The 24,981-nt window shown below is 38.3% G+C and overlaps 1 protein-coding gene across 2 annotated transcripts in view; it reads left to right on the forward strand.

Annotated features, from left to right (window-relative positions):
• Positions 1–23,990, forward strand: part of met (MET proto-oncogene, receptor tyrosine kinase) — a 45,024-nt gene extending 21,034 nt beyond the window's left edge. Inside the window, exons 4-21 of one of the 2 annotated variants that reach the window (XM_079604062.1) lie at positions 449–583; positions 850–1,029; positions 2,111–2,271; positions 2,758–2,860; positions 3,283–3,419; positions 3,803–3,967; positions 4,071–4,173; positions 8,712–8,930; positions 10,475–10,624; positions 11,692–11,848; positions 12,487–12,627; positions 13,065–13,301; positions 15,662–15,742; positions 17,969–18,150; positions 18,338–18,447; positions 18,612–18,777; positions 19,835–19,971; positions 21,884–23,990. In XM_079604062.1, the coding sequence (XP_079460188.1) occupies positions 449–583; positions 850–1,029; positions 2,111–2,271; positions 2,758–2,860; positions 3,283–3,419; positions 3,803–3,967; positions 4,071–4,173; positions 8,712–8,930; positions 10,475–10,624; positions 11,692–11,848; positions 12,487–12,627; positions 13,065–13,301; positions 15,662–15,742; positions 17,969–18,150; positions 18,338–18,447; positions 18,612–18,777; positions 19,835–19,971; positions 21,884–22,094 (2,775 nt within the window). In that variant the 3' untranslated portion in view covers positions 22,095–23,990. The remainder of the gene's footprint in view (positions 1–448; positions 584–849; positions 1,030–2,110; positions 2,272–2,757; positions 2,861–3,282; positions 3,420–3,802; positions 3,968–4,070; positions 4,174–8,711; positions 8,931–10,474; positions 10,625–11,691; positions 11,849–12,486; positions 12,628–13,064; positions 13,302–15,661; positions 15,743–17,968; positions 18,151–18,337; positions 18,448–18,611; positions 18,778–19,834; positions 19,972–21,883) is intronic. The other variant, XM_079604063.1, reaches the window with a different exon arrangement.
• Positions 23,991–24,981: the final 991 nt, after the last annotated feature.

Below are 24,981 nucleotides of genomic sequence, written 5' to 3' on the forward strand. Positions count from 1 at the left end.
ATATTATTTTATTTTATTGTTTTATTTTATTTCATTTTTACAAAGAAATTATGAAATTACTTGGGGGGCAAAATATTCTTTATTGTCATGAAAATAAGATAATACTGCAAAATATCTTAATGGTCCTTAAATAGGCCTCATTTTTGTGAAAAAACAACAACAACATAATATTTTTATAATTTTTTTTGGCCGATTTCAAGATGTGACTTTCTATTGACGTGTTCCCGACTGTGTCAACTATAAATAACCCACACCAGAACCACATTGTTTAAATCATGCAATAGCAGCATTTAATCATCAATGTGGAATGCAGCCTTATTCCAGTAAAGGATAAACATGCTGTTGAGGTCTTTTTTTGTAAACATAAACATTCTCTATGAAGGTCATGCACTTACCGTTTAGGCTTTTGATGTAAAAGGTCACCCATTTTTGCTGGCATCCTCCACAGGTGGTGGTTTCCCGCTTTGGCAAAACTGAGCCGCATGTAGACTTCCGCTTGGACACGCTCCCCGTGTCCTCAGAGATGGCCCTGCTGTCTCCACAGCGTCACGACGGCTCCTTATTGTTGGTAACAGGAAACAAGGTAAACGGCACAGCCATTCTTAACATGTCTTAAGGAATGGGTCACATATTTTCAGAAGAATCACTAGTGAATAGATAGCAAACACACTGGTGATTTAAGACTAACTGATATAGTAAACAGGGTATGACTGCTACAGACATACAAAGAGACATCAGAAAGTAAAGTCTCCTCTGAAAAATGTTATCAAAAAGTTGCTTTGGATAAAACCACCTGCTAAATGAATAAATGTAATTGAAGAGTGATATCTTTTGCGTGCGCCCTCTCAGGTCTCCAAGGTTCCTCTGATAGGCCCTGGATGTGAGCAACTGTGGACTTGTAGCTCTTGTCTCTTGGCCCCATCCTTCATGGGCTGCGGATGGTGCAAGACCACCGATCGCTGTATGAGGGCTCCTCAGTGCTCCCCCTCCCATTGGATCCAGGACTCCTGCCCTCTCCTCATCACCACGGTAACCACCTCGCCTTCCCACAAACAACATTACCATGGTTTTAAAGCAGCTAATAGCACGTAGCTAATAGAATGAGTGCTTTCTAAGTACAGAGAGCACATATGAAACTCTGACCTTCATTGATATTTGCAGGGATAAGCACTGATGCATGGATTTCAAGGACCTCTGGTCTTCTTTTAAAGACGTAAATTGATTCTAAATACCAGAAGGAATTTGTTTGCCCTTCTGTGCCTTCTCTAAATCCATGCATTGCTCCAGAGCTGACTGAACTATATTTGTATTTGTGTAAGAGCCTTTGCTTATGATAAGTGGTGATCTGATGAATAATTATTAACTCTGAGCCAAAATTAGACCTTCTCGTCCATGTGTTCAAAACGAAAACATCTGCTTATCAATAAAGAACTAACATCTCAGAACCAGGACATTCAGAAACCATATAGAACACAAAACTGTTTAACACACATTATAAATTAATAAATAATACAATTACAATACATTACATTTAATTGTAAAAAAAATAAGTAAATCTTTAGGGGGGTGGGGGTGTTGTATATTATCTATTTAATTTCACTGTATGTACTTGTTTACTTATTTTATTTAAAAAAAATAATTATTATTTTAAAAAATATATATATATTTACTTATTGATTTAATCAATTACTTTATTTTATTATTTTAATGAACTTACAAATGGTTTACTTACAGTTGTGTGGGCATGTTAAGCTGGGATCTGTGAAGAAAAACTTTGAAAACATTGAAAAACTTACACACTTCACCTTTAAGGTTCTTAACCTCAGCTGGTGTCTCATCCTAAAGGGCAGTTTTAACACAAGAGACTAAAGCACAAAGGAAGACGGGAAGGTTGTTTTGTTCTTGTTTTTTGTCTCCATCACCATTTACTGGAAGACCCCCTGCCTTCAGAGTGTCCATACAACCAAAACAAATTATTGTCAGTGGTTACCAACCTCATGAGCAGAGAAAATGCTTGGCATAAAGACACACAGCAGGAGGGTAGACACTAGACACTGAAAGAAAAACGCTGTCACAATTTTACCTCACAGCTTCTTCTTTCTCTTCCTAGATTTCTCCTTCCTCTGCTCCACTCGGAGGTCACACCAACGTGACAATCTGTGGCAAAAACTTTGGTTTTAATAAGAAAGACCGCTTTGATACCAAGCTGATCAATGTGGTTGTTGCTGGAGCGAAGTGTAAATTGGAGAGGAAAGACAGTAGCAATAATCGGTAAGTTGATAAATCATTTATTTGTGAGGCTTATTTAAAATACGTTCACATTGTAAGTTAGTTGTAAATGAATAAACATTGCACTTGAATGTAAGCATATCCTCTTGCACTCTGTGTAAATACAACTTCAGAAACATGCAAGGTCACATTCTCAACATAGTGCTCGTGTTGCAACCCTGCAGAACATTAAATTGGTCTGCAAAAGTGCTCTATTGTGCATCTTGGCCTTCCATGTCAAACTATAGTACCATTAAGACACTAAACTCATGAGGTTTTGTGCCCCCGGACATACCACCCTACAGCCGTCCTATTGTGACAGGAAAGGAGAAATTCCCTCGGAGAATAGCTCCTGTGTAGTTTCTGCCGAGTAGTAGGGTTATCATCAAATTAGTGTTGACTAATAGCCTGCTTACTCCACTAGTTTACAACCACGTCTTGTTCGCTGTTTTTAGCGGGAGATGTTTATGTCTTTGTGTTGTACGTCAGGTTGGTCTGCGGACTAGATCATGTGAACGCATCCAGCATTGACTCTGTGGTCAGGGTGCGCAGTGGCAAGGAACAGGCCCAGAAAGACGGTTTCTCATTTGTGGTAAGAATCCTCACAAATCACAGTATAAGTACTTAAGCACACATTCTAGTAATGTGTTTTTGACTTTTTTTCCCAGTATTGCGGTTTTCATAGTGCACAAGGACCCAAGGATGTTATTCTATTCTTTTTTCCCCCCCACTTATTTAGAGTTGGGTTAAGACATTTTATACATTTTCTGTCTACACTATAAGCGTCACAAAATATAAACCAATTAGTGTGTTTGTGTAATATGTAATATACAGATAGTATGTGGACTTTGGAGCAGGATTTTGGACCAATGAGATCTAAACTACGTTGGGGCCTCCCTAGCATGATGCAGCAAAAATAAAAACCGATACTAATATAATCGATGTTATTTCTGTTAAAGACCCTTAATGTGTGAATTAGTTTTACTTTACTAACACAATGTTTTATCTCTCTAGAACCCAGTTATCACAGAGATCTTCCCAGAGTTTGGACCCAAGTCTGGCGGAACAATGCTCACTATCACAGGTTCATTCCTGGACAGTGGAAATGTGCAACTGGTTACAATGGGAAATGCTACCTGTGTGCTGCAGAGGTTTGCATTTTCTACAAATCTACTAAGAGTCAGAGAGTGTTTAAGCATCATTCGCATCTGCTCAAGTTTCTTCCTTCATATCATATATACAGTATATACACACACAGGTATGTATGTGTGTGTATATATATATATATATATACACATACACACACATACATATTTATACATATATATATATATATACACACACACACACACACACACACAAACACATATGATATACATACATTTAATAATATATATACACACTCATATTATGTAAACACAAACTTTTTGTCATGAGGTTGGTCTTTTGGTTCACTTAAAATATTTGTTCAGGAGCAAAACACCACTATTATGCATAAGTGTCTGTTTAAAACATTGTGTTTGCCTTTCTGCAGTATTTCAGCCACAAAGTTGACTTGTCGGACACCACCTCAGCCATCACCATCCCAACACAAGGTACAGCTGCACATTGATGGAGTGATTCGTGAAGCTCCTGTCAGCTACACCTACAACGAGAACCCACACATCTCCAGCATCCAGCCCAAGCATTCCTTTATCAGGTCAGTCCCACAGCCAACATTTAGCGACTTAACGTGTGCTTTAAGTTGGGGTTCAACTGGAAGAGTGCATAAATATACATTTTGTGTGGTTGTGTGTCCACAGTGGAGGAAGCACAGTGACAGTTCATGGTTTCTACCTCCACTCAGCTCTCCAACCTCAGATGGTTCTCACTGCCGCCACAGAGGGCAAACTTTTCCAAGTGGTGGTGAGTGTACTGTACACGGCCCACACAGAGTGCCGAGACATCAAATACCTTTCCTCCCATGTCACAGGCATGTTAGTATCATTAACCTCACTAAATAGTGAAGCGGATCTGAGAAATAAAGGAAGGAATGTGTCAGAACTGCACTTGGAAAAAGCACACACAATGTTCTTTATATGATTATCACTCCTAGCTCCCAAAATATTTTTTAAAAACTAGATAGTTCCAACTCTTAGTTTTTTTTTTTTGTAGGTTTTAAATTAAATTTCTTTTTTTGTAATGCGTCATTTTTTTAAAACACTTGAATTGATACTTATTTATTTAGTAAAATGTTTTACCTATCCAAGTTCCTTTATCCATTTGGAAAGTAGAATTTAAATTAAAATCTAATTAAATTAAATAAAACAAATATTTTTAATTAATTTAAATCTAATTGAAATGTTGTTGTTGTTTTTTTTTCTAAAGAAATGTATATGTAATGTGTCTAATTTTCATTTCTATTCAAGTTTCTTCAACCATTTGAAAACATCTCATTTCCTGAGAGCTGTGGTTAACCTGAACTGCTCCTCTCTCAATGGGAGCAGACAAATACTCATTTACACACAGTTTCCGCTTATCTGATTTCTCTGGGGGTGGAGTGTGGTCGTGCAGTGGAACAGTGCATGTGAACAAAGCTATCTAATCTTAAGCATACAAGTCTTAGTTATAGTCCAAGACAGGACTCGTACTGACACACATCTTTATACTGATTGTATCTCTTCATTTCCATTCACATTCAAAACATCAGGGTATTTACGGTAATTATCTCACTCGTTTATCTCAAATCAAAGATACTGTACTTAATGCCAAGTGGATAGTGTTTGTCAGTGATTTTAAGCTCACTTGAAAGGAATATTTCTGCCTTTTCTTAAGAACACAAAATGAGCAGAGACGTCATGAAATGCAGGCTACCCTTCCGAATGATTTAAGATGACTCTGCAGCTGTCAGCCTGTAAATTCGTCTCCATAAACAGTGGGGGTTGAGACAATATTCTTTTCCTAATTTGTAAAGCACAAGAGGTTTATTGTTTTTTTTTTTCCGCTCTCTTTTATTGGGGAGCATTGTGGTCGAACACTTCCTGTCTTCTGTCAGCTTTTTTCTGAATCGCACTGACTACGACTGTGTAACCCGAGTTGAGCTGTCATCTGTTACGCTGAGGTTCGATCAACGATGGCCGAAACAGAAAAGCGGTCAGTAGCTCAGGTTTCTTGTGGGCTGCATTCACAATCTAGCTGCTGACAGGCCTAAAATGAAAGAAAAGCGGACAGTGATCTCGGTTTCTTCGAGGACACTGCGAATCCCTCCGTCAGTTGCATTTTAGTTCCTCTTGCAATCATACACAGAAAAGCTCTGCGGGCCAAATGAAGGAGCGCAAAGACCCAAGGCAAATTGTGGTGGCTCAGGAGAAATGGAAGAAATCTCAAGAGCGTTCTTGAATATCTACTTCTGAGATCTCTGCTTAATCCAGGGATCAGCCTATCTCGCCTTTCCCACCAACATAAAAAGCATTTTTCACAGGCTGCAGCTTGTCGCTGGCGATTGGCACTGCCCACCATCAGGAGCAAACCTGAGAGGGTTTTATTTGTTTAGCGGTATGGCATCTTATTCTTCTTGTTACTAACCAAGGGTCATGTTCAAGTTTTGCTTTGTCTTGGACTCTCCTATAGGAAGTGAGGGGTGTTAACAGGACTCTAACATGCTCCAGACACCACAGAGGGGTTTCTAGCAAGAACAACACCTGTTTTTGGGATTCAAAGGGGGTCATTTTCATGCCAGATCCCTCTCTATACATACCAAAATCTGGCTTTCTCATCTCAGTATGATCTTGATATCCGAAATTTCCTATTCTTTCCTTAGCTTTAGGCCCTTTAAAACAGGGTTCCTGCAGATCTTTAAGAAGTCTTGAAATGTCTTAAATTCAGTTTGCTCAAATTTAAGGTCATTAAAAGTCTTAAATATCTTAAATCCTAATTATCATTTTAAGATGTCCTAAATTTGCTTTTGAAAACAGGAATCACAATGTGAATATTAAACTTTAAATATCTTTGATTGAATTAAATAAATGTGAGTGATGATGTTCAAAGTCAAAAGGCGGCACTGTTTATGCTAAGGGATTGCTTATAATCTACTGTTGATGAATTTTGACATGTTTACGTTATGGTTTTTGAATTGTAATGCGTGTAGATGGATGTAAAACAGAATGTTTTATCTCCCTTCTCTGTTTGAATGAGCATCTGGAGGTAGTAAAGCATAGACATTTCAAAATAATAGTCCATGTATTTCTGGATTGTATATGCTAAAAGTTGCTAAAAGTCCTGCATTATGCATAAAGTCTTTTTTTATTTTTTATTATTGGTATTTTGATGACTCAAACTATATCTGGCTTTAGTCGTTGTAAACTCATGTTGCTTCACTTTAGGCCACCCTGTTAAGGAAAGACTAAGAACTTTAAGTATATAGATTTGACTAGTATTGGCACAATAATCTCTTTATTGCCTTGCATTAAACACATACAATTTAATATTGGTCAACCTCTACTTCATTTGTATTGTACACGAAGACAAATTGAAAGGAGCCATTAAATATGATTATATCAGTTGAAATACCTACAGTATATGATAACTTCCCATGAAAATCCTGCAATAAAACATCACTTTAACTGACAACGGGTATATCTATTCCCCAAACACCAATTTGAAATGTTTTCAGTGTCTCCCATCATCCTTTGGCTGCTTTCTTTAGCAGCTGTTATCCAACCCCCTTAAGCCCTTTGAGATACTCGATCTATCCTAAACAATTAAAGGTTGTGTTTGTCGAGCAGCACACCAAGCCAAACTACTTTACAAGTATTTGACTAGTCTCAGCAAATGAGTCTTCAGAACTCTTAATATGCAAAGAGTTGCTATTCAAATACACGCGTGTTAATTTGCAAAGACTTTTTCATAGTTCGCTCTCTTCAGTGATAATGGCTTTTGATTTTCCATCTGGGATATTGCTCAACAAAGAGCATTAGCAAAGGAAAGATGTTGTCAGGATATATATAGTGAGTATTTATACAGTATACATAGCCATTTATAGTGAGTAATAGCAATCAGTTACTTTGTTAAGGTATCTTCATACATTCTCTCTAAATTTGTTTCTGAGTATCTGATCTATAGGTGAACTCTCAGGTCAAGACCTTTATTGCCTTTTTGGCAATATAAAATATCAATGTCTTTTATGTGATTAAAAATATTTACTGTGACCTAAACTGGTGTGGGCATTTGACTCTGAAACGACACTTATGTGAAGTGAGAATTTCTTTGTTTTTCGACTCTAGAGCGTTGTTAACCTGCCAAGTGTGCAGAGGGAGACACAGGTTTGCTGGATGGAAGTCTTGGAGCAAAGACGACTCGGATGCCTTATGTTCATAAATAATGGCATCGAACAATTTGAATGTGTCTCTTGCTCTAGGGTTATGCTTTATTATGAAGTGGAATGTTCACATGAGGACAGCTAATTAAATGGCGGTGACGTGCAAATTACAGGCATGCTGTAAAATGGGCAGTTGTGGTGTTGTAATGTGGAATGAAAATGGTGTGTGGCAAGACCTGGCATCGCTGGAGCCACAGCTGGCATGTGAAGCTTTTGAGTTGCAGCTCATGCATAATTGCATTAAAACAGATCTTCAATCTCACAAAGGCTCCTTGTCCGCTGCTCTTAAAGTTTGCAATGTATGCTATATGCAAAAGGATGCGTCTCGCATCTTGTTTAAAAAAGTACTGTTCAAAGGTTTGGGGTCAGTAAGATTTTATTTTTTTGAGAAGTGAATATTCAGCAAGGGCACATTAAATTGATCAAAAGTGACATCAGCATATCAAATCAGCGTATTAGAATGATCATGAGACACTGAAGACTGGAGTAAAATAATTCAACTTTGCCATCACAGGAATTAATGACATGTTTAAATACATTAAAACAGAATTATTTAAAATTATAGTAATTCACTGAAACACAGAACATGCAAGATATTAGCATCTGGCAAATACATAAATGTGAATGTAATGGAAATAATGTTTGCTGTTTGAATGTTTTCTAGAATTTTCATTTTTCATTTTTCTTTTTCCTTGTTTGTCATGGCCCCCGAGTATAAGCTTTAGATAGCTTCTTTGGGGACCAGTTCACATGCATGATCTGTGTTATTTGTTTTATCTCAAGTGCATACAAGTGTGTATGTGAATAAAATATGTATTCTCCTCCTCTAGAAAGTCTCTGAAATCTGAACTTAAATATGCTCAGTCATGGAATCACCCCGACTCTTGAGAAAACTTGGCCCCTGGTTCAACACTAAATTCTTGTATGAAACGTATACGTATATAAAGATGCTTTACTCCAAAAACAAACAAAAGATAAAAAACGAATTGGCCACACAAAAGAATGTAACATGCCTCAGCATTAACTTGGCACAACTAAAACGACAGAGATGGCTAATATATGTGTTTGTCTTTTCCTCTATGCCTAGACCTGCAGTCATGATGAGGATAAGCGAAATATCCATTGTATCACGCCCTCCCTGAAAGGCCTCGGTGTTCAGCCTCCAGTTGCCACGAAAATGACCTTTGTGTTAGACGGTTTCTCCACTGATCATTATGACCTACTGTATGTGGAAGATCCCAAGTTCGAGGAGTTTCAGAAGCCCACCGTTTCACCGAGAGGCAACAAGAGCATTCTGGAGATTAAGGTAAGAGCAGGAGATGCTCTGCAGGAAAGCAGTTTGATATTTGATCTCAGACAAACACATACACAGAGTGATCCACATTGCTCATTGAGTCTGAAGTAAACAATACTGAAACAAAACAGGAAGTTTAGTTCGTTTCCCATTGCGCACCTCCATCTTTCACATTGTTCTCGTTCCCTGAAGGTTACAGCCTCTGACACATTGATGGTGAGATCCTTTGCCCTGGTGAGGTTAGGCCGGTGAAAAAAAACAGCGTTTTTAACAATGAAATATAAGAGTAGACTTTTTTTTTTTTTTTTAAACCGCCACTCAATAGTCAAACGCAGCTGTTGTGAAGGGGAGGGGGGAGAGAGGTCGCGTGAGATTCTACTTTTTCTTCCCATGCGAGACCTCAGCATCAAATCCCTCGGTACCCCTCTTGGGACATAGACAAACACACACACATAGAGAGACACACTAAACGTTGTGTACCGCTTAGGCTCATTTAAAGCCACTATATTCAATAATGGGCACAACAGCAGGCTCAGTTTAGCTTAATTGTCATTAAACTGCCCTATCACTCAGATCATGCACTTTATTCCCATGCAGTCTGTTTGTTTAGATTTTGCAGCTTGATACTTAAGGCCTTCTTTAGGGAAATAAAATTGCACTTGGCAGCACTCCTGACGCTCAAGGGGTTTATCAAAATGTCAGAGATTGTGAGTGTTACTGGTGCCAATGGAGATTTTGCCTGGGCGTTTGCTTTTTAAGTGGTAATTTTTTTTCAAGTAACTTGTATTTATTTTAATTATATTTTAATCTACCTTTGAATTATACACAATCATATTATTCAATAAAGAATAATGGCTTATAGTACACACACTATTTATTTATATATTTTTCATTTAGATAAAATTATATATTTTTTCTAAAAATAGGAAAAAGATATAAATACATTTAAAAAAATGATTGCAACATAAAAATGATATACAACCTTGTTTGACAGGTATTACAGAATACAGCAATACATACAAGAATGAAGAAAAAACCCTGCAAATTATTATTTTATTTTTTTTTAAATTAAGTAAAACCTGTTTGTCTGGGTAAGCATATGATCTTATCATGTCCTATATGTGTGTTTATATATATATATATATATTTTTTTTTTTTTTTTTTTTACATATATCTCACAGTGCTGGTGGTTTTTAAGTTGTTATCATTTTCTTTTTGTGAATGGCCTAATCTCCTCTAGGGAGTTGGGTCTTACTTGTAAGTGTAAGTGTATGTGTGTCTGTTCGTATTGGATCTCAGGCTGGCCGGTGCTGTATCGTAACAGGTGCAGTAGTGGAGTGTGTCCAATCTGTAAAGCCCAGGCTGTCATGTGAGGAATGTGATCGCTGTCTTTATTGCCTTCTGCTCTGCTCCATACACCAAAGCTGGCCGAGTTTAAAGGGGTAGACGCTGCACAATCTATACGCCCCATATACACGCTTAGTCATGGGGCAATTTAAAGTGAGGCAAGTTTTTTTTTTTATCATCTTACCTTTCTCTCTCATTTTCCCTTGCAGGTCCCCCCTGTGAATCAGGAGGCGGTGAAAAACGGCGAGGTACTGCGAGTTTCGAACCTGACTTGTGAGAGCGTCACTTTGGTGGGCAACACGCTCGAATGCACCGTACCCATGGAGCTCCAGACAGCTGCCAAAGAGCTGGAGGTGGAGGTACAAGACCCTTTCATTCTCTACTCCACTTCAGACCACTCCAGTCCAGACGGCCCACATAAGAGCCACTCGTCAGCCAGCCAACTCTGCCCTGCTTGTTCCAGAAGCCTCTCAAAACACCAAACATGAGCTATTTCTGATCTTAGCAGAGGCATCTGAGTTGCCAAATAATTATAGTTTCCAGATTAACTCCAAAACCCATATCCCTCCTGGATATGAGGATTAATATCAATGAGTAATTTCCTCAAAGGTGCTCACATTGTAATTTTTCTATATCAGGGTCCACCTGCCTTTTTTGTATTTCCTTTCTGGTCACCATTCGCTCAACAAGAACATTAAAAAACGTTTCAGGCCCCGATTCTGGCCCCAGACAGTCTGATATGATTGGTGCAAAGATCAAGGAAGCGTTGGTCTCAGCATAAAGTGCTTATCTGTCAGGGAGAGACGGACAGCGTGCGTGTGACACGATGCTCTAATCTGACCCCATCACAATATAGCGCGGTAAAACTCATCTCAGCCCAAACTCAATAACACTGCACCACATAAGAGAGGCTCTATCTCTGATCCAATTTCCCCTCCTGCCTGCAGTGGATGTGTGCGTTTCATTTTGCCATGCTGCTTTATGAGCAGTGAAGCCCTCTCTCTGAGTGTAAACGCTCCCTGAGGATGTTTCTAGATGGATTGTTGTGATGTTGGAGGTTCAAATGTAAACACTTCGCGGCATATGAAATCTGAAGCAAATGTGCCGCAGATGTGATGGCATAGATTGTAGTTTTGCACATACTTGCTTTTCTTTTTTATCTGTAATAATATTTGCTTTTGATCTAAATGTTTTGCTTATTAATCAGACAGATGCTGCTTTAAAAATAATTATATAATATAATGTTATTTTGTGTAATAAAATGTTTTATTTAAAATATTTATCTTCATGTTATAGCTTAAAATCCTGCAAAAGTGATTATATATATTATTATTTTTTAAATAAATCAATATAATTACAAAATTAGATGCTATTGTCACTAATATTTACTGAAAATAACATGAAGTAATTTGTGTATCCATTGTAGTGGAAGCAGGCCACATCATCCGTGATCCTAGGTCGTGTGGTCTTGGCTCAAGACCAGGACTACAGTATACTGATAACCGGAGGAGTGTGTGTGTCCGTCCTTCTACTGCTCCTGATCGGAGTCTTTGCTTGCATCAAGAGGAAGAAGCATATTGATGGTATGTGACTGTCTGTTGTCATGTACAGTATAAGCTTTAAGCTGTTTTTGAAGCCTCCTGTGGCTTTTCAAGATAAATGTGCAACACTTTACATGCAAATGTTCCACATCATTTGTATAGCTAAAGAGCTGTTACTTCTATCAAAATTAATGCAAATATCGACTTTTATATCCAGAATGGAAAACTTTATTATTCAAAACAGCTTTAGATGCAGCGGATAAGCCTGTCTTGCAGGAAAAAAAATCATTATTAATCTGTATTTTCCAGAGAAAAATATGTTGTAATATCTCATGCATTTATCATGTTATTTTGTTTTAAGGATGTTTAGATATTTTCACTGGACAAAAAGGGAAAAAATACAGATTAAGATTTTTTTTTTTGGCAGGAATTCGCTTTTCATTCAGAAGTCAGTTTAGCAACCACCTCTGATTCCAGCCGCTCTCATAACCAGAGATGTTGAACTTGCTGATGGTTTTATGAACTGAATTTGAATGCTATGAGATTGTGAGATAAAGAAAGAGAGGGGTTTCTGGGTTTGTTTGTGGGAGTTGACGCTGCTGAAGTCAATGGTGGAGCGATCTGTCCCTTTTTTCCTCTCCTTGGTCTCTCTCTCACCCTCTGTCTCTCTCTGGTTGTAGATTTAGCTAAGGCTATGGTTTGGTATGACGGCCGGGCTCACATTCCGCACTTGGACATGTTGGCAAACGCGAGGAGTGTCAGTCCGACTAATGAAATGGTCTCTCACGAGTCGGTGGACTATAGAACCACTTTGCTTGAGGGTATGTTCTCACGCTTTGCTGCCTCTCGCTCAAAACACACTCTGGTGGAGGTTTGCCTTATCTGCTGATCTCAGACCAGCTTTGCTTTTTTTCTCTTCACGGCTCAGGATAGTGAAGACTGGTCTTAGATCATCGCAGGAAGGCAACTTTTTTCCAGTTCTCCAAACATACGCTTTCTGACCTTACCCTCTGCTCTCTCCACTCTCTCTCTCTGAAGATATTACATGCTTCCGTGCTTTGCCTCTGACTCCTTTTTTTTGTCTGAAAAGACAAAAAAAATCCCCTCTCATCTGTATAGACGGGTTTAGAATTTCCTCAGCTCTTTGTAGTTGGTGTAATGACTCTGCCTCCCAGACTTTCCCTGCTTTGTTCAGGTGACCCCAGGCCTCTGCGAACAAGTCATTGACTTTTGACCTCTCGACCCCATTGCCTTGCAGACCAAAACTTGCCTCTGTCACAGACAGAGTCCTGCCGGCCTCATATCTACATGCATGCCCATGTGGATCTGTCCCCAATGCTGGGGCCGATGGAAGGGGATCTGGCGTCTCCACTGTTGCCCTCTAATGCACCCATAGATCTGGGCAGCCTCCACCCTGAGCTGCTGAAGGAAGTCCAGCACGTGGTCATCGCCCGGGAAGATCTGCTCTTGCATGTGAATGAGATCATCGGGAGAGGTGAGGGAACACAAATATCAGCAAAAATTTTCAGCATTATTACTCCAGTCTTCAGTGTCACATGATTCTTTAGAAATCATTGATGATTTTCTGCTCAAGAAACGTTTCTTATTATTATCAATGTTGAAAACAGCTGTGCTGCTTAATATTTTTGTGGAAACGATGATACTTTTTTTTCAGGATTCTTTGATTAATAGAAAATTCAACAGAACAGAATTAATTTGAAACCGAAATCTTTTGTAACATTATAAATGTTTTACTGTCACTTTTGATCAATTAAATGCATCCTTGCTGTATTAATAATAATAAAAGAATCTTAACGCCCCCCCGAACAGTAGTTTACTTTTACAAAATAAAGGTTTTTGGGTATCTTGGCAAGCACCACTTTTACCATTGCTCATACTTAGGTTGGATATTTGGAATTCATTTATTTAAAAAAATTATACATAAAATTACTTTAATACTATGATGAATTCAAATGAATTTGGATACTTTTAGGGGTATAAATAAAAAAATCTTATACAGCTGTCCTGATATCTAAATGAAGAAGAAAAAAAAGCCTCATTAAAAGAAGTCAGCGAACCAGTTATTTAAAAATATAATTCATCTTTGAAAACCTTTTGTCTGCCAAATCAAAGTCATGAGGTGTGTGGAACAACATTCAGAAAAAATTGCATAAAACTAAAATAATAAAATATGAAAATATATCATAGAGAGGACCGCTGTATTTGTGTCAAGGTCAGTAAGCCTCATTTAAAATATACAAGTTTTAAACTAGACATTTTTCCTTTTCTTTGACAGTTTTATTTGTCATTAACCCAAAAATCTAGTTTCTTTGTACTGCTACTGTAACTTACAAGCACATTTGGCAACAAAGCTTTGCAAAAAAGGTGCATTACAAGAAATCCAATAGCTCAAATTGAGGGATTTAGCTGAGGGAATCAGTTTCAGACGTGGTTAAAGTTAACAGTTTAAACTGTGACAATCAGCCCGGCAGGTTGGACATTTGAACGTTAAATTGCCCGTCCTCTTATTGTACTACAGAAGTGGGGGTATGAACGTGTGTATCATATTTACTATGGCGCTCAGGTGAAAACCACTCTCCAGTCCTCCCCAACCCCTGCACAATACTCCTAAAACCCATCACCCCTGTGGGAAAACCAAGCCCTGTGTGTGTGTGTGTGTGTGTATGCCCATGTTTGTGCATGTGACACAAAGCGATTTATAGAGCGAGAGGAAGAGGCCATGCGTGCATGCGAGTGTGTTGGGGTGCTGCTCGGGGTGGCATGTGTGGTGATTTGTTCCCGTGTTAAATTCCAGGCTCATTGTTGGGCCGTCTCAGGGCTCCCTGCCGGTAATCTGACTCGGCTGCCATCTGGGAAGACGTGATAGCAGAGCTGGAGAGAGATTACAGCACTCCACGCTCTATTATTTCAACACAACACCCCGACTCTCTCTCGCCCTCTGTTCTCCATGCCCTCATTAGAGAGAATACCCTGCCCAGACACTTGTAATTGGTTAATCTTTTAGTTATACACCACGCTGCCCTCCAGAAGTTCTGTTCAAGTTCATATTTCACAGCATTCTTACAGTCATTCTTTTATGCGTCTGTTTTGCAAAGTCTCACTGTTACTATAGCTCATAGTTATAGTTACTATTAAACTTTGCTTTGCAACTCATTGCACGCTATTTGTGCAACAGACATGAATTATAGTTTACTTCAAATCACGCAGATTATGTCTAGCCAATTAGACACAACATTTTTGAATATCGGTCAATAACACTATGTACACTACAATTCAAAAGTTTGTAGTCAGTAAGAATTTGTAAAATGTCTTTGAAAAGTATCGTATGCTCGACAACAAGGGTGCATTTATTTGATCAAAAATGCAGTAAAAACTGTAATATTGTGAAATATTATTACAATTTAAAATAACTGTTTTCTATTTGAATATATTTTCAAATGTAATTTATTTCCGTGATGTGAAAGCTTGCAACATTTCCATATCCCATTCTGCATCCCCTCTCTGTATGGTCCCTTGTCAAAAAAAGGTGCTAAAACAAAATGAAACAAGCAGGTGTACAGTAGAAACTAAAACGACCCTCATACAGTAGGGTTTACATGCCACGTTTTGGGATTTAGAAAGTACAAAATCATACTGTGTGAGACAAAGAGAGAAAGTTTGAATGTAACAGATCAATTGTGGTCCCAGTACAATATATTCACACTCCATTGTTCTTGCTTTTGGACTCGATGCGATACGCACCTGCTATGCCCACACTTCGCTCGGGCATAAAACACTTTGATGGATTGATGTGCTAATAATCTCTGCATCTTTTCCTGTCTTTGTGTGCACTAGGGCACTTTGGCTGCGTGTTCCACGGAACCCTGCTCGAACCAGATGGCCAGAAGCAGCACTGCGCCATCAAGTCCTTGAACAGTGAGTTTGACAACATGAGTGTTGAGGTGGTACAGTTGCAAGCACAGAGAGCTGCATCTGATTGGATGAGATAGACAGGGTCAATTTTCACAAAATCAGAACCCCGAAGGCATTTTGTGATTATTTATATTATACAACATTTCTAGGAGTATTAAGGGGTGCTGAATCCAAATCTGCTGTATATGAAGCTCAAAAATGTCCCAAAATGCCTCAAAATTGAGAAATTCAAAATGGCCGCCACCGCCAGGCTGAAATCTATTTTTCAGTATATCTTTTTGGCTAAACAAGGTACAAACATGAAATAAATGTGCTTTTATAAGTTATAAGATGCATTCAACAACTTTCATGGGGGTTTTAGGCACTTTATTGTGCCAGACACCCCTTAACCATGGTAAAACCACTGTAATGTACAGCCTAAAAATCATTGAAACTATTAAATCCTACCGAAAAGATGTTAAACTGTCTTTAGGATACCCGTCATTACGCTACACATAGGTTGCACATCCATTCTGAATGCAGTTTCACATCTCTTTACAGAGAAATGACGTATGACTGTTGAGACTGTTTTAATATGGCTGTGTGATGAAGATGATGATGATGATGAATGCACAGCAGAGCAGCCATATCGCATTAGAGATGCCTCTAATCATGTCATGTCACTGAGAGCTTTTAGATTTATTACCCGAGCTTTATTTTTCTGTGTCAGTTCTCAGCAAACAACAAACTGTTGCTTAACTACACTATAAATGTATAATGTTTACCTTTTTACTTTTAACTTTTAGACAAGGGTGCATGTACTGTATATACAGGTGAAACTCGAAAAATTTGAATATTGTGCAAAAGTTCATTTATTTCAGCAATTCAACTTAAAAGGTGAAACTACCGTAATATATTATATAGACTCATTACATGCAAAGTGAGATATTTCAAGCCTTTATTTGTTATAATTTTGATGATTATGGCTTACAGTTCATGAAAACCCCAAATTCCAAATTAGAATATTGTGAAAAGGTTTTCATAGCTGTAAGCCATAATCATCAAAATCATCAAAAGCCAAAAACAGCTCCAGCTCCACCTGCCTAGATCTGCTACGGCATTTATTTATGTCTATTTATGCAGCAGCAGCATTTCTTACATGCTCACAGCAGTGTCTGTGTATCTTTTGGCAGTAGGAAGTCCCGTACTTGCTCTGCAGAAGCAGGAATAATCAGCAGCAGTGTAGCAGATTCACTCCGCCAATCTCAAATACATTAACATTGCCATATTTATTAACATGTAAACCTATTCAGAGAGTTGTCATGATTAAAAGTTTTTAATAAAAAAAACATGTATTTGTTATTTTAGTGCATGAAGGTAAACTAAATGAAAATGAGAAATGTTGCCTTGGGAACTAGCTGAAATATATATATATATATATATATATATATATATATATATATATATACATATATAGTTTGTATAATATAATTATTATAATAATATATATAATAGTATATATTAGTTTACATTTATTTTATTGAAAGCAACATTTGAAAATGTAACTTACTGTAAGTAACTTTTTATGATTTTTGTTTTAGTTATAATAACCCTGGCGCATTTGTATATTAATCAAACAAGGAATCATAAAATCATCATATATTAATAATGAGGAATTGATTGACTACTTTAGGGCTGTCCCAGAAGAGTTTTGGATTTTTGAGGATCCTAAGCTACACTGACAAGAATCAGTGTAGCGTAGGATGCCTCATTGCTCAAAATCAGTCTTCTGTAAGACATGTACACACAGGCCTTTTCTTTTTTGTGTACACATAAGCCTCTCTTTCTCTTAGTGAAAGGTTAAACATCGGTTTAATCTCCTCAAAACGTGAAAGCTCCACCAACAAGATTAAGCGAGGCACAGCTAAAATGGCTGGACCAACAGATTCTCAGAGCTCAGCTAGTAAAGGTGCCCTCATATCACAGTGGATTATGTCTCCGCTCTGAAACCTCCCGGGTGAAATATCAGGCCGTGTGTGATAAAACACTTGATAGTGTTGGGGATAATTTATAAGTCACGGTGAATGGTTCACTGACAATTTGGCAGGTTTATTGCCAACTCAGAAAATGTATAGCAGGATAGATTTTAAAGGAGTCATTTTGCATGTGTAAATCTAGGCTGGGGGTGATACCGAAAACCATTGTGGTGATCTTTGAACTGCCGAGACTATTATTGTGCATTTGTTGCAGGAATCTCTGATATAGAGGAGGTGTCTCAGTTCCTGAAGGAGGGCATCATCATGAAAGACTTCAGCCATCCCAATGTACTCTCTTTGCTGGGAATCTGCCTGCCCAGCGAGGGCTCGCCTCTCGTCGTGTTGCCCTACATGAAGCACGGAGATCTGCGCAACTTCATCAGAGATGAAACTCACGTACGTGGTGGCAGCATCTCCAACGTCTTTCAGCACAACTTCAGTATCAGACTGTAGTTTCAGACAGGGTTGTGGCTATTCAAAATATAATAAAGATGATTAAATGGTGACAATGCCTTGTGGTGAAGTGCTTTGTTGTTTTTATCGTTATTGTTTATAAATGGAGTGATTGTTTTCATTCCCACAGAACCCCACAGTGAAGGACCTGATGGGTTTCGGGCTGCAGGTGGCTAAAGGAATGGAATATCTTGCCAGCAAAAAGTTTGTACACAGAGACCTCGCGGCAAGAAACTGCATGTGAGTTGTTCAACAAATTACCCAATAGGGTTTGAAGTATCGTACAGTATGTGCATTAGGGTGTCTTGAAGTATTAAATATAAATTGGGAATTTTAATTGCACTGTAAAGCCCTATGTATATGTGATTTTGACCTAATGTAAATGTTGGTAACATCCCTTTTAGGCTAGATGAGAGCTACATAGTAAAGGTGGCTGATTTTGGCCTGGCCAGAGACGTGTATGATAAAGAATACTACAGCGTACACAACAAGCACGGGGTGAAGCTGCCCGTCAAATGGATGGCGTTAGAAAGCCTGCAGACGCATAAGTTCACCACCAAATCTGATGTGGTGAGTAACTTAGTAACAATTGACTAATAATATTTAGCAAGTAGTTTGTAATATCATCCTAATTGTCATCATCCAAAGATCAGTTTATATAAATAGAAGATTCTTGCTTTTTGTTTTTTCTAATATTTTTATTGAATGTTTCAAAAGTGAGATGCTAACCTAGACAGTATTTTTGGTCATTAACAGTACACTTTAATGATCAAATCGAGCATTTTTGGGCATCATAAGCACATTTTAATGATCAAATCAAGCATTGTTGGACATCATAAGCATATTTTAATGATTAAATCGAGCATTTCTGGGCAGCATAAGTACTTTTAAATGATCAAACCAAACATTTTTGGGCATCTTAAGAACATTTACATTTCCAAACTGATCATGTTTAACATCATCATAAGCAATTTGAATAATCTAAAAGAGCATTTTAAAACTTAAACTTCATAAGTACACTCGTATGTTCAAATTAAACATTTTTGAACGTTTGAACACATATCAAATATCAATTCTGTGCATCATAGGCATTGCATCAAAACACAGTGTGCCTATGATGCCCCAAAATGCTGACTATGTTGGTAGCTTACTGCAGTACATAATTTCTTACTACAAATCTCGGTTTTACTATGAGATTTTAGTCTGCTCCCATTCTAATTATACTGAATGAAAGCTATCCATGCTTTAAGCAACGTCTCTGGGTCAGGTTGACAAGATTTGCACAAAGTTTTTCTCTATCAAACTGACTCATGCATGCACACACTGGCTCAAGGTGTGCCATGAGTCACGTCCTGTTTTCCAACTACCTACCTGCATTTCAAATAAAATGGATGACCACACACTGCCACTTCTGGGGGAAATTATTTTCTCAACATTTCCCAAATACTGACTTGACTGTTCCCTTAAATGGATTTATGAGTTCAGCATTCTTGTGCTTTTCCTCACTGTATCCCTTTTTGTTGGCCTCCAACAACTGATGAAGTTAGAGTCACCCAAAGTTCACTTGTTTTGACAGGTGCTCACTTGCCTTCCATAACTCATTGTTTTGAATCTGATCTTCACACAGTGGTCGTTCGGCGTGTTGCTATGGGAACTCATGACCCGGGGTGCCCCGCCTTACTCCGATGTGAACTCCTTCGACATCACGGTCTTCCTCCTGCAAGGCCGGAGACTTCTGCAGCCAGAGTTCTGCCCAGATGCACTGTAAGCGCACCCACATGACACACACTTGGTTCTTCATTATGACCGGCGTACGGCACTCCAAAGGGGGAGTGCGTCAACAAGAGTGTAAAACAGAGAGCCATTGTTAACCACCCGCAGATTCAGTCAAGCAGTAGTAGTTCTTTAAAACTCTAGGCCAACTCAGCTCTGCATGACTACCTGAGCTCGGCACACATCGACTCCCCAACCCTGACTGTATGATATAAGTCGACCTCCAAACATTCTTCACACACTGCCATCAAATAACCAGCTCTGAACAGAGATATGTGGGTCATCATCACTCCCTTCCCTCATGGACGGGACAATGAGCCAGTCCTCCCAGGTCTCGGTGCCTCTGCTCAGCAGACTATTGCAAGACAAACAATGGAAAGTCGTTCTGAAATGCGATGAAGGTTTGCACTGAAGGTTGTAAATTTCAAGGCACCGGTGTCTTGAAATGCCAAAGCAAACAGCTGGGATGGGAACGGAGAAATGAGATGACTTACAGTACACTCGTGATTCATTCGAGCTCAGAATGAATCAAAATGACACATAAATTCCATTCAAAAGTTTGGGTTTAAAAGAAATGAATACTTTTATTCAGCAAGGAAGCCAGAAATTGATCAAAAGTGACAGTAACTTCTTTTTTCTTTTCTTTTTTCTTTTCTTTCTTTTTTGACAGTAACTTCTTTTTTCTTTTCTTTTTTCTTTTCTTTCTTTTTTGACAGTAACTTCTACGTTGTTACAAAATAGAATTCTATAAAAAATCATGGGGGAAAAGTATCACAGTTTTCAACAGTGATGATAATAATAATAACAAATGTTTCTTGAGCATCAAATCAGCATATTTATTCCATACAGGAATAAATTACATTTTAAAATACATTCAAATAGAAAAAGAGTTATTTTAAATTGTAATAATATTTCATAATATTACTGTTTTTACTGTGATTTTGATCAAATAAATTAGACTAATTTCATAAACATCAAAACATCTTAACCCAAACAGTATTGTATTTAGTTCGATTTTAAAGGCAAAGCTAAATGTAACAAAATATATATTTAACTTTTTTTTAATGCAACCTTTAAACTGAAACCGAATATTCAGTGTGAAGTACGGTAATATAGGATGGGGCTTTATTTGATCTATTGGTATATTATTGGATTGTACAAAGTGGGCTGTAACATTATTAGTGGTGCTTGCTAACTGTTATATAAGCAATTTTTTTAATAGCCTAAAGTATTAAACATCTCTTTGTGCCACAAACATGAAATAATTAATGACTTTGAAAACTTTTTTTCCCGTCTGAATGTGTGCAGACCACACTTGTATTAAAGTTCCCCAATAATGCTATTTTAACTCCTACAATAGGTTTACATGCAACACTTTCAGAAAACACTTTCATTTTCTCATAATATACATCACCTCATTTCTAAAAAAGGCTGAAAACGGTTCGTTCAAAGATTCAGTCTCTCTAAACCCCTCCTTTCTGAGAGCCTACTCTGCTCTGATTGGTCAGACGTCCAAGTCTGTTGTGATTGGTCTCCTGCTTACAGCGTCTGTTGAAAAGAAAACGCCTATACCATGTGTGAATTTCAGCTCCGGATGCTTCCTCGGCACTTGTATACACTGTGATACTAACAGTAACGGTGGCGTCAGTTTTACCGTATCAATCCCAGCATGCGTCCTTTGGAAACGCATGCAAAGTGGAGTCGCAGCGCAGAAAACAGCGTCTTTTCTACATGTTGCCAACACAAACCAGGCCTCAGCCACAACTACAGTGTTTGAGGGCGGGTCAAAATAGACGTCGTTCGCTGGCAGCCAATGAAGACCATAGGCTGGCATTATGCAAATCTGTAATATTAAAAAAAAGCATGTACATTTACACTTTACATTTTTCTGTCTTCTTTGTAGATACAATGTCATGATCGAGTGCTGGCACCCCAAACCGGAGCGCCGGCCCACCTTCTCAGAGCTAGTGTCCCGCATCGCCTCCATCTTCTCCAGCTTCAGCGGAGAGCACTACATCCTCCTTAACACCACCTACGTCAACATTGATAAGATGACGCCCTACCCCTCTCTCATCTCCTCTCAGAGTAACCTCGACCGTGACTGCTGCACCTGAAAGACAAAGTCACCAGACAGAGGGAGGGAGAGGAAAACGACAAAACAAAGCCATTGCTGTTCATGAAAGACACTGGACTGGCTGCCAGGGGTGGCTTTCATCATTAAAAGAGGAGGAAAGCTGCCCAAGGACACTGTGAAAGACTTAAAAGGCACGAACACTCCCTTAATCGCTGTAAATAGATTATGAAGAGCCGTGACCTGTGGAGTTGAGGTTCTCCAGTCGAGCATGAGATGGTCCTGATCCCCTCGAGGGACACTCGAGTTGGCACCCCATTAACGTTTCATCTGCAGGGTTGCATTTCAGTGCAACTGTGACCATCTGATTCATTTATGCTCTTGGAAGAGGCTTTCGAACCAAATGACTTCAAGACATCTCAGCTGCATCGTGTTCTCCGGCGTGACCTGAGCGTTCGTTGACCATTTTATTTTCTGTGAAAAGTGTAATAAAACGTTGTGCATGCCTTCATACTACGAACTGAACGCAGCATAACAAAGATATCAAGTGAACACTGGACCCACGTGACGTTTGATGTCAACGTCCTTGTGATGCCTGTACGTCCAATTTCAGACTTTGAAAGACCGACATGAATGATCTGATTCTGTTTTGTTTACTTCTGTTCAGATGAATCGTTTCTGTCCAGGCCATTTGAATCTTTCCGAGAAGATTTCTTCCGTAGTTCTTATATATTTTTATATAATCTGTTTAGGTTTAGTGTCAAATCGAACATACTACAAGGTCCACGTGGAATCTGTGCAGCTTTTTCACATTTTCACCACTGATTGAGTGAGAAAATCTGCGGGATGGATTTAAAGTCCACAGGTAATGGCATTCTACTTCCTTAATGTGATTCATTTCTGAATGAAACTGTAAAATGTGATATCCAGCGGGTATAGTCGAGTGGAACAGGTGACGTCAGACGAAAAGGACATTCTTTTCAGAAGCGGAGTTGGTTGTAATAACGTGCACAGATTAATTCCCTCAATAAAATCAGGAATGTATATAAAGAAAGTAAATAGGGTCTATATGAAAATATTAAGCAGCGCAGGTGTTTTTTAACATTGAAAATGATAAGAAATTAGCTTGAGCAGCAAATCAGCATATTAGAAGGATTTCTGAAGGATCATGTGACACTGAAGACTGGAGTAATGATGCTAAAAAATTCAGCTTTGCATCATATGAATAAATGACATATATTCGAATAGAAATCAGTTATTTGTAACAATATTTTACAATATTACTGTTTTTTGATCCAATAAATACAGCCTTGGTGAGCATGCAAGACTAATTTCCAAAAACTAAAAATCTCACCAACGGCAAACTTTTGAACTGTAGTATATGTGTGAATATTTTTTCTCATATAGACCCTATTTATGATATGAAATTACCAAGAAGTTGAATAACAGAACATGCAAGAGGCGGGTGATGTGTGGGACTTTGTGAACGGCAGATGCGGATTCAGTGCAGGCCTGTATGTTTCTATGTAGTGAAGATGACTATGAATGTGACTTGCCATAACGGACTACTGGATGATGTAAATAATTCGTCTCTCTACCCTTATTGTCTGACTTGCTGTGTCATACATGTGTGTGTATATATAGCATATGAACACAGTACAATAGACAGTTTGGTAAACCAGTCAAATGAGGTCAATCAACATTTCATTTCATCTTTATGCGAGTAAAGTTTTAGTGTTCTTGTTATAAATGATCAATAAACAGGCTGAATCTTGATTTGTTTTATGTTATGGTTTAGGTTTCACCATTTATAAAAACCTTTCTTTGATCCTGTCAGACTGTCTTGTGATTTCTATATGGAGTTCAAACTCAAAAATGGTACAAATGACAATATTTCTGTTGTTCCAGTCATGATAATAAAGTTTTATTATGTGTGTCATATATGAATTCTGAGTGAATTTACTCTCTTTGTGCTGTCTAGAAAATGTCTCACTCCATCTCAATGGCTGTGTGAACTTTGACCATGACCTTCTGATTACCCTCAATGCTCTTGACTCGACCATCAACCTCTGGTGTCTAGACAGGCTTTTTAATTTCCTCTTTTATGGTCTCTTCTTGAAAAGAAAGGTAACACTACCTGTCTGAAAATAGTAAATTTAGCTAAATGAATGAAATATGATTTACAGGTAGCCTACCACTGATACACATCCTCTCAAAGATATGAACCACACTTTTTTACTATAAGTGTTGAAAAGTATTACAGCATGATATCTTAATTAAGAACAATGTACTTAATGTGCATAAATGTAGGCTATTCGGGTTTTTTTTTTTTTTTTTTTTTTACTTCGTAGCCTACCTTTAGGCTACATGCTTTATTAAATTCTGAACTTGGCTGTCCTAACTTTGAGGACAAATACTAAATCCCTCCTCATAACTCAACACTAATTCATAAGCTAATGTGGAGGAGGATGACAAACTATGCGCTGTTATCTGTTGTCAAAAGGCCCTATTGTGATCCTCTGACTTCACGTTATGTGAAATGACTATAGTGCCACCTACTGGGCGATTTATAGCATACTGTAACTATAACAATAACTGGGCAATTCGTTACCACTTTTTTTCACTGTGACCCTTTTGTTTCAGGATCATGAATAATTTTCAGTAAACATTCCCTTGAGCCTTGACTAGTTACACAAGCAGTGAGGTACTGTCATGAATAATATGGCTCGAAGCTATTAGAAAACCAGACGGAAAAACCGCCCCGATATGACGTGGTGTCTGCTCGACACAAAAATGACCTGCACTGGGAGTTTAAAATCATCAAGATATGACAGTTATGAGCTGCTTACTACAGTAGTATAGTACGCTTCCCCTCAATTTTAAACTGGCATATGGAAAAACAGGTTGGGTCTGGTTTGCTAAGGTGACAA

Source organism: Phoxinus phoxinus (genome assembly GCF_949152265.1).
Source record: "Phoxinus phoxinus genome assembly, chromosome: 25".
NCBI classification, from domain to species: domain Eukaryota; kingdom Metazoa; phylum Chordata; class Actinopteri; order Cypriniformes; family Leuciscidae; genus Phoxinus; species Phoxinus phoxinus.